The following is a 10,965-nucleotide window of genomic DNA, read 5'->3' on the forward strand; positions in this document are numbered from 1 at the left end:
GGTGGCACAGTGGGAATTCAAATGGGGTTCTTGATATTGACTGTGTGATCCTGGACAAGTCACTTAATCTGTTTGCCTCCATTTCCTCATCTGTGAACCAGGGATAATAATAGCACCTACTTCACAGGGTGGTTGTGAAGATCAAATAAGATAACAAAAATAAAGTACTTTGCCAACATGAAAGGGCTAAATGCTATTATTATGCTAAAAAATGTGCAAAGCATCATTCCTATCCTTCAAGAGCTTAAACATCCTTTTTTAAAAAATATATAGTTTTTAAAATTTTTCAAAACACATGCATAGATAGTTTTCAACATTCACCCTTGCAAAACCTTGTTTCAATTTTTTTTCTCCCTTCCTTCCCTCCATTTTCTCCCTTAGAAGGGAGTAATCCAATACATGTGCATGTGCAATTCTTCTATACATATTTCCACAATTACCATGCTGCCCAAGGAAAAAATCAGATCAAAAAGGAAAAAATGAGAAAGAAAACAAAATGCAAGCAAAAAACAACAAAAAAGTGAAAATGCTATGTTGTGATCCACATTCAGTCCCCATCGTCCTCTCTCTGGATGTATCACAAGACTATTGGAACTGGCCTGAATCACCTTGCTTTAAACCTCTTTTTTAACTCCCTTTTCCTACTATTCAAAAACTAGTGGTCTTTGAATCAGCTTCTTAAATTGTGGATCATGACCACGTATGGGGACTTGTAACTAAATGTGGGGGGTTGCCAAATTATGATTTATTATTAGTAAATGTTTGATTTTTATTACTATTTTATGTACCTATATACCAAGGGGGGTGTCACATAAAAATTTCTCGAATGAAAGGGGGTCGCAAATGGAAAACATTTAAGAAGCACTGGTTTATGTGGTACTGCTGCTTATCAGACATTTCTAGTGTTTTAAAGTCTACAAAGTACTTGACATTTCTTATCTCACATGATCCTCACAATAGCCTAGTGATCTAAATAGGACAAGTATTATCACTATTGGAATTTATATTATTGGAATTTACTCTGATCTAATGATCAGAGGTTAACCAACCTGCCTGGAGTCATATATACTGCTGGGAAGTGTCTGGAGCAGGCCTGGAACCAAGTCCAGTTCTCTCCACTATACTTTGCTATTATATGCTGTCAAGGAGCTAGGTTCAGATAATGGCTCTACTAACTTAAATTCCTTGGTCTCAGTTTCCCCATCTGTATTCTAAGGGCATCAGACTAAATGATCTCAAAAGTCTCTTTAATCTCTAAATGCAGAAGGAAAAGTCCGAAATAGGATGTCTTATGAATCATAAGGGGTACTGAATTCAGTGTTTGACTCCTTCCCCCTCCATCCCTCTATAGACAGTCATAATGGGGAAGATTATGGAATCTGTGTAGACACCCAGCCTCTCCTTGGTAGGCTCAGGTGACCCAACAACTCCCACAATTGCTTCTATTAGAATCTGGAGGCTAAGGAAACCTTAACTCCAGAGAACGGGATTTTCTGCACACCATCTTAGGTTTGGCCCCAGGCATGCAGTAATGTCTTTGACATTTCACTTGTTCTCAGTTTTACCTGCTACAGGGAGCAAATAGCTAGCTCATTCCAAAAAGTAAAGAACCAAGAGTTTCCAAAAAGATGTAAAATAACCATCATTAAGACAGGTAAAACAGTTCTGGATCTTATAGGGAAAGTTATTCTATCTAAAAAAGAAGAGATTATGAACCAGACTGCTGGTTTTCCATGTAATAAAAGTTGGTGACAGTAAGTCATCCAAATAACTAGTTTCAGCTGTAAAAGAACAGATTGGGAACAGATAAGGAAAATGCACATGGAGACTACTCTCATTTTATGACAGGTAATAGATGAACCATGCACTGATGAGTCAGCACAAGGAAAAAAAAAACCTACTAGAAACCACAAGGCTCAAAAAACAGGAACAGTTAGTAATCATGATCCTTTGTGCCTTTCAGGAAATGATTCTCCCCCACCCCCACCCTTAAGCTTAGGGAAGATAGAGAGCATCTCAACCCTTAATTGTTCAGAGGAAGAAATTAAGACTGACATCTGACATCACTGACAGGGAATAAACCACAAAAATTCAGAAGTCCAGGCCTTGGTAAAACTGATAACAGGGAAACCTCCGGATATCTTTTCATTGAACAAGAATGTTGACTTGGTAAAGTCAACTCAACAGAAAGACAGATGTTAAATGTTAAAGTAGGGATCTATTCTGTAGTTATATTCCTTAGCTGAAACAAAAATCCACATTCAACAAATATTAGTATATCCAAGTATTAACTGATTCCGCAAACCCTGCTTCTTATTATGGGCCAAGCACTGTGTGAGTCAAGAGGATATAAATACCCAGAATGAAATGATCCTTACACACCATGAGCTTATATTCTCATAAGTGAAATACATTAATATGTAGATTCTAAAAATAATACTTAGAAAGGCTGCCACAGGATGTGCCTGTAATTAATAACGACAGTAATTATTTAGTACCTCCTCTGGGCTACTTCCCCAGGGAACTCAAATCCTTAAGTTCCAAGGTGAAGTTTTTTGGGTTTATGGTTCATCTTTGAATCCACATTTGGATATAGTTAGCAGGGCAGAACTATAAGAATCTGTCTCCTAGATTCTGGACTGGCTCTTCCACTTTACAATATGGCTAGCTTCCAGTGGAGACACTCCTTCTCCCAATGCAGACTGAAGCTGACTCCTCAATCCACTGTCTTATTTCTTACCTGAAAGTATGTCAAGGTTAAATGATGTGCCTACATTGCACAGCCAGTGTATGTCAAAGACAGGACTCCGACCCAAGCCCTGATGCCAAGGTTGGTCCTATCCATTCAGTCATGATATCTTTCAACAAGGTCAAATAAAAGTTTTTAAAAGTAACTTCTTATTCCACATTAAAAATGAGTGTGTGTGTGTGTGTGTGTGTAATATTTTTTCCCTTCCTCTGCACCCTACCCCATTTTTGGGCTCAAATAAGAGAGATAATATTTAGAAGGGGTGGAAAAGATAGAGAGAAAAAGACAGAGACTGAGACAGACTGAGACACAGAATGACAGAAAATTTCAGAGATGAAAAATCCAAAGATATCAATAAAAAAATCCATTCTTAAAAAAAAAAATCAAAATGAAGTGTATTGATTAGCACCTTTTCTGAATTTGGAGCAAATATTAAAAAGCAGAATATCTTTGAGGATGCAGAGGCATGTTTCAAGAATATACTTCTCTTTAGTAAGAGACAACATAGTATTCCAGAAAGGGCACTGAACTAGAGCAAATGATATAAGAACTTATAAAGTACCTATTGTGCTCAGATTCCCATATTTATGCTTCAAGGGGCTGAGTAGGTTAGTAGAGGCTGAGTAGGAGGATGAGACATCAACAAGTAGAATTAATTATAATCTACATTATTACATGGCTTACTATATTTTTAATGTTAGAAAACAAAGTGCTTTTTATGTGGGGTCCGATGGGAAAAGTCATTAGCAGCTAGAAGGATCAAGGAAGACTTCTTGGAAAATGGCATTTGAGTTGAGGCTTTCAAGAAAGCCTCAAAAGCTGAAGATGTGTGCCAGGCGTAGGGTACAATCTGAAGAAAAACACAGGGGTATGAGAGTGCAGCTTGTATATGTTCATGGGATAGGGAATGTAGAATATATGGAAAGGAAAAGCATAAAATTAAGATGGAACCTCAAGGAGAAAGGCCTTGAATCCACAGAGAAGAATCTGGTAACAGGGAACTGCTGAAGATTTCTGAGAGAGAGGAATAACATGAATAGAATCACGTCTTAGTTTTTTTCATCCATGAAATGAGGGAGATTGAACTAGATAACCTCCGAGTTTTGGGGACTGGTGAGACAAAAATGAGTTAGTCCCTCCCCTTAAGAAGATTACACTCTAGTAGTCCCTTTCAATTCCAAATCTATGATCTCTTTGAATTAAAAGATTAATCCAAAAGTAGTTTGAAAGATGGATTGAGTTATTTCAGAATGAGATCATAAAAAGGGGAAAGGACCCACATGTACAAAACCATTTGTGGCAGCCCTCTTTGTAGTGGCAAGGAACTGAAAACTGAGTGGATGCCCATCAGCTGAGGAATGGTTGAATAAGTTATGGTTTATGAATGTTATGGAATATTATTGTTCTATAAGAAACAATCAGCAGAATGATTTCAGAAAGGCCTGGAGAAACCTAGATGAATGCTGAGGGAAGTGAGCAGAATCAAGAGAACATTGTATAAAATAACAAGATTATGTGATGATCAACTTTGATAGACTTAGCTTTTCTCAGAAATGTAGTGATCCAGGACAATTCCAATAGACCTGGGTTGGTAAATGCCATCCACATCCAGAGAAAGAACTATGGAGACTGAATGTGGATCAAAGCATTTTCAATTTTCAATTTTTTTTGGTCTGCTTTTCTTTTTCATAGTTCTCCCTTTTGTTCTGATTTTTCTGTCAAAAAATGACTAATATGTTTAGAATGACTGTACATGTTTAACCTATATCAGATTGCTTACTGTCTTAGGGAAGAAGGAGGTAAGGGGGGAGAGAGAAAAATTTACTTGGGATTCTCCAGAGACAAAACTATGGAGACTAAATGTAGACTAAAGCAAAGTATTTTTGCCTTTTTTTTGTTTGTTTTTTTCTTTCTCATGGTCCCCCCCCTTGATCATTTTTCTTGCACAATATGACAATATGGAACTATGTTTAAAGGACTGCACATATTTAACCTAAATCAGATTGCTTACTGTCTTGAGAAAGAAGGAGAAATTTAGAACACAAAGTCTTATAAAAATGAATGTTGAAAACAATCTTTACATAAATACAATTTACAAAAATAAAATATTAATGGAAAAAAGAATATTGAAAATTATCTTTATATGTAATTGAAAAAATAAAATTCTACTGAGAAAAAATTTTTTTTTAAATTAAAATAAAAGGCCTTCACAACAACAGCTTTGGTTCCCCAGGACTGACTCAGTAACATTTCTACCTCAACCCTTAAACCACTGAACCCTGAGCCACCTTACTCTAATCCCTAATTCTGAAAAAGACACTTGTTTTAAAAAAAAAAAAAAAAAAAAAAAAGAACTCATAAGCTTATTGATTCTGTTTGAAAGCAAAAATGTCTTTAGCTCTTCAATTGGGCCAAACTTTTCTAGGACCTAGTATTTTATCCAGTTCTAGGTCATTCAGGGCACTACAACCTTTAGAGAAGATATGGAGTGATACTGGCCTTCAGGCTTTTCTGTATATATTTTAACACCCAATTGAGGGCTTCCAAGTGCTACGGCCAAATCCACAAAATTATGTGATCAGATGAGATAGTATTTGTACAGTGCAGAGTATATATTAGGTGCTTAATAAATCCTAGTTTCCTTCTAAATAATTTTCAGAATACTAAAATTGCATCAATAAAAACAACAGACATTTATTTTATAACCATTTAAGGTTTGTAAAAGAATTTACATACAAGTCAATGAATGAAAAAAAAAAAATTTATTAAGCACAGAAAGCAGTGGCTACATAGTATAGTGGATATAGTGTTAGGCTCATCTACCTGAATTTAAATCTGGCCTCAGACTTTTACTACCTATATGCCCTTGGATAAGTCACTTAACCCTGTTTGCCTCTGTTTCCTCATCTGTAAAAATGAGCTAGAGAAGGAACTGGCAAACCACTCCAAAAAACTTCAAATGGGATCACAATATGACAAATTAACAAGGAGACACAGCTTTCAAGGGAAAGAAAGAAGAATTGCAGTTTTGGATGGAAAGGCCCAGAAGTCCTAGGGGTGCAGCTGCAGGGTGGATGGCAAGGTCCATAAGGGTTTTTAGGTTTTATCTTTGGTCCAGATGACAATGCTGAGGATCCAGAGGGTACAGAGGCAGAGCAGATGGTCAGTAAGGCCTTAGGCGGCAGGAGCTGAGAAAATAGCACAGCTTGGTCACTCTCCCTCTCACCAGAAGTAACCAAGTTGGTGGCTCCCATTTTATCCACACCAACCACATGAATTTAGATGGGTTAGAGGAGATGGGGGAAGAGAACAGAAGAGAGAAGGCTGCTCCCCGTGGTATGGGTCTAGGAATCTTCCCACTGCTCAGAAAGTCCACATAAATTCTGGGCAATTACAATTCCAGTTTAGTAGTGAGTAATTTAAGGTTCACCGAGATGAGGTAAGGTAATGTGTCAAAGGAATCATAATCAGGACTCAAACTCAAGTTTTCTCCCAACTCTAAGTCCACTGTCTTTTCAATTTCAAAATCCAAATCTCCAGGACCTCTTCCCTACCTCTATGGTGACAATGATGATGATACATCATCATCACAGCTAACAAATATACAGCACCTATTATATGCCAAGCACTGTACTAAGCACTTTGGGAGGTGAGTGCCACTTATTTTGCTGAGGAGAAAACTGAGGCAGACATGAGGTTAAGTGACTAGTAAGTGACCAGTAAGTGACCAAATAAGATTTCAGCAAGTCTGAAGTCTTATTTGAACTCAGGCCTCCCAGATTCCAGGCTAGGGGCTCTATCCAGCATATCACATAGCTATCCTGAAAGTTTCATCCATATTGGATAGCAACCAAAAAGCATTTATTGGCTATTACATTGTAGCACTGTGTAAATTATTAGGGATACAAAGACAGGAATGAAGTGATCCTTTACCTTTAAAGAGCTTACATTCTCTCTCTCTCTCTCTTTTTAAATAAAGCTTTTTATTTTCAAAACATGTACAAATAATTTGACAACATTGACCCTTGCATAGACTTGTGTTTCAGATTTTCTCCTCCTTCCCCTCATCCCTTCCTCTAAATGGCAAGCAATCCAATATACGTTAAACATGTTAAAACATATATTAAATGCAATATGAATAAGCATCTTTATACAATTCTCTTGCTGCACCAAAAAAAAAAAAAAAAATCAGATCAAAAAAAGGAAGTAAATGAGTAAGAAAAAAAACTGCAAGCGAACAACAACAAAAAGAGTGAAAATGCTATGTTGTGATCTACGTTCAGTACCCATAGTCCTCTCTCTGGGTATAGATGGCTCTCTTCATCACAAGATCATTGGAACAGGCCTGGATCATCTCACTATTGAAAGAGCTATACCCATCAGAATTGATCATCGTATAGTCTTGTTGTTGCCATGAATAATGATTTCAGGAGATCATTTCACTTAACATCAGTTCATGTAAGTCTCTCCAAGCCTCTCTGTATTTCTCCTGCTGGTCATTTCTTACAGAACAATAATATTCCATAACATTCATATACCACAATTTATTCAGCCATTTCCAACTGATGGGCATCCACTCAGTTTCCAGTTTCTAGCCACTACGAAATGTCACAAACATTTTTGTACATGTGGGTCCCTTTCCCTGCTCTAAGATTTCTTTGGGATACAAGTCCAGTAGAAACACTACTGGATCAAAAAGTATGCACAGTTTGATAACTTTTTGAGCATAGTTCCAAATTGAAGAATTTACATTCTCTACCAGGAAACAACATATAATATATAAGGAAATTAAAAGTATGTACAAAATAACAGGGGTTGGGGACCCAGTACCTGTCCTCCTAACAGGAGATGGCTCTTGAGTTATGGTCTGGATGAACCTGAGAATGCTAAGAGGCAAAGGTGACATGGAGGGCATGAAACGCATGGAGGGCATGAAAGTTGGAGACAGAAAAGAGGAGGAACAGCTGCAAGTAAACTAGTTTGATCAGAACACAGAATGAATGAGGGGAAGTTATGGGTAATAATCGCTGCAAAGAGGGATGAAGCCAGGTAGCAAAGAGCTTTAAGTGCCAGGTAGGAGTTTGTATTCTATAGGCAATAAAGAGGGAGCTGCTGGACCTTTCTGAACAGGGGAATGATAGGCTCACTCTTGGGCTTTTGGAATACCACTTCAGAAGCTATACAAATGAGAGATTGGAAAAGGAGCAAGCCTAAAGCAGGAAGATCAGTTTGGAAGTGAATAACAAACCATGTAGGGTAGCCATGAGAGTAGAGAGAAGGAACAGATGTGAGAGAAGTTGTGAAGATAGAGTGAGGAGTCAAGGAGGAAGAAATTAAAAAATTAGATGAGTCAGTTTAAAGGGAAAGAGTTCTGCTTGGATGTGTTAAGTTTCAAAATAGCTCAAGAGAGATACTAAGGCAACATAAATAGATCTGGGAATCATCTGCATAGAGATATCATACAATAAAGAAAATACAAAAAAAAGTATTAAACTGGGCATTGTGCTAAGCCCTGGGGATACAAATAAGATACAAGTTAAGGCTCTGATCAGGCACTTCTCCCAGTTAGTATAAACTCCACTGTTAGTTCTATGATCCAAAACAAAGGACAGAAATAGAGTATGGACTTTGCCTTGTTCTGCCCCATACTTCTTGACAGACTTCTCACCTTCAATAGCAATCATAATCTGCTTCCTATCCCATCTGCTGGGCCCCATCCCTCCACTGGTCCATTTTGCCCTCCCCCCCTCAAATCTTCTTAATAGGATCAGTACCTTCTGGACCAGACCTTCAGAAATCATGCTTACCAGTCACTATAGGGCTTGATCAATTCAGCTTTGAAACTCCTGCCATGAAGCTGATGAAGCTTGGCTAAGTGTCAACCCATGTAGCATACACATTTAGCCAATCTAAGACCAGATCATGAATTACATTCCATACAGCTACAGATCCCTGCAATTTATCTCATCACCTGATTACCTCCTTTGGCCACAGTAATCAAATCTATACTACCACTGCTTCTGGAAAGGTGCTATGTCACCCATCCCGTGATTCCCCAGATCAAAACTCCCTTCCCTGGCCACCATCCTTCCATAATCTGTTGTTTCAAAAGTGGGCTCCTTGAAGTAGGGATTATCTCTCTTTTGTAATTGCATTCACTCAATCAATAAGCATTTAATAAGCACCCACTATGTGCCAGGGACTATGCTAAAGCAAAAGATAGTACCTGTCTTGAGAAAGTCACACTGTAATGGGAGAGACAATATACAAATAGCTATGTACAAAGATATATGGGAAATGATTAACAAAGAAAAGGTATTGGAATTAAGGGGGAATCAGGAAAAGTTTTCTGTAGAAGGTAGAATTTTAGCCAGGACTTGAAGGAAGACAGAAGGAGTACAATGTTTAATGAATGCTTTTCAGTTTTTAATTCCTTCCCTTCTTTTCTCCCTTTCTTCCTTCCTCCCTTCTACTTTTTCTTCGAACTAATGATATGGGTCATAAGGCAATGGTCTCAACATGGAGATGGTGGCTGTTTTCTTTGAGGAACTTCAGGCATTTTCTTTCCATGCAAATCCACAAATATTTGACTACTTACTATGTTGTACAGGGATTAGTAAAATAGAGTCCTTGCCTACAAAATGCTCACAATATAATTATCTAATATTGAGGTTTAGGAAAATCTATAAATCTAGACAATATAGAAAGTGCAATAACCGTAAGGGATACAAATAGTTCAGAAATCACACTTCATTAGAAAAGCTGAAAAAGGCTTCATGAAAAAGACATATGGGATGTGCCAGATTTCAACAGATAGAAACTACAGATACTGAAGGGGCTGGCAGACTCTTCCACTTCAATAAGCTACTTGGAAAGGTGGATTAAGGCCATATTGTGGAAAACCTTAAATGCCAAAATGAGATGATACCTTTTTTTTTTTTTTTTAAATAATGAAATTTTTTTAAAACAGGATTTTAATAGGATATTTGGTCAGATTCCATAATCAATAAACTGCATTGACTTCCTATTATCTCAGGATCAAATAATAAACAAAAAATAAATAAATATTTAATATTTATAATAATAATAATAAATAAATAAATATTTAAAATAAGCATTTAAAACTCTTCATAACTTGGCCCCCTCCTGCTCTCCCAGCCTTTTCCCCCAGTTGTGTTTTCCCCAGCTACACGTATTCCATTTCCCATCTTTGCACCAGTTGTCCCCCAAGTCGGGAATGTTCATCCTCCTCATTTCCACCTCTGGCTACCTTCAAGCCCAAACCTTGCTTTTTATGAGAGCCCTTTCCCGGCCTGACAGGAATCCTTCCCTCAGATATTACTTTCCCACAGTTTTAGGCGTGTCAGTCATTTACATGTTGCTTGAACCTTTCCAATGGGAGCTCTCGGAAGGTTAGGAGCAGCACTTTGGCCTTTTTTCACATCCCCAGCCTCGAGCATCCTAGTAGCTTAATAAGAGATGGCTGATTGACAGCTTTGGGTCATCTGTAAGTAGGAAAAAGTCCTACAAGGACCAAAAAATACTATATCCTTTTAACAGTAACTGTCCACGTGGTTAAGAGAGGGAGGAAAAGAAGGAAAGGGGGAGAACGGATGGGTAAGAGAGGGGGAGGAAAAGGGGTGGAAGAGAAGAAGAGGGGGAGCAGGAGGGGGAGAAGGGAGGGGGGAGGGGGGAGAGGAGGGGGAGGCGGAAGAGGGAGAGTGGCGAGGAGGAGGAGGAGGCGGAAGAAGGGGAAGGAGCAGGGCAAAGGGAGAAGTTCCCGTGGTCCCCGCAGACGGCGGCCGCCCCCAAAGCACAAGAGGCTCCCGGACCGGAGAGGGGCCCGGTACTGCCCCGGAAGAGCCCGGACCGTTGGCCCAGGCCTGGGGACTGTAGGCTGGGACATGCTCGCAGGCCTCAGTCCCGACGGCAGCCGGGTCGCTGTTCCTGATCCCGGGGCAGCTCCAGCTTCTGCCGCCGCCGCCGCCGCCACCACAGCCCGCAGACTCTCACCTCCTTGTCTGCTGCCTTCTCTCCGATTCCCAGAAGCGCGTACAGATCCATTTGCAACAACTCCTTGGTCACCGCCATGGTCCCGACCCCCGAAACCGGCGTCTTCCTCCGCGAACTACAAATCCCAGGAGCCTAAGCGCGGGCCCTGACTAGGGAGTCTTCACGTCCAGCCGACCTTGCGTTCCGCTGTTCGGGTGGGAGGC

The 10,965-nt window shown here is 39.2% G+C and overlaps 1 protein-coding gene across 2 annotated transcripts in view; it reads right to left on the reverse strand.

The window, feature by feature from the left end:
- The window catches only part of DNAJC17 (DnaJ heat shock protein family (Hsp40) member C17), a 32,888-nt gene extending 21,931 nt beyond the window's left edge, over window positions 1-10,957 (reverse strand). For both annotated transcript variants that reach the window (XM_031952102.1, XM_031952101.1), the window contains exon 1: window positions 10,763-10,957. In XM_031952102.1, coding sequence (XP_031807962.1) covers window positions 10,763-10,840 — 78 coding nt within the window. In that variant the 5' untranslated portion in view covers window positions 10,841-10,957. The remainder of the gene's footprint in view (window positions 1-10,762) is intronic.
- Between the last annotated feature and the right edge of the window lie 8 nt (window positions 10,958-10,965).

Source organism: Sarcophilus harrisii, chromosome 2 (genome assembly GCF_902635505.1).
Source record: "Sarcophilus harrisii chromosome 2, mSarHar1.11, whole genome shotgun sequence".
NCBI classification, from domain to species: Eukaryota; Metazoa; Chordata; class Mammalia; order Dasyuromorphia; family Dasyuridae; genus Sarcophilus; species Sarcophilus harrisii.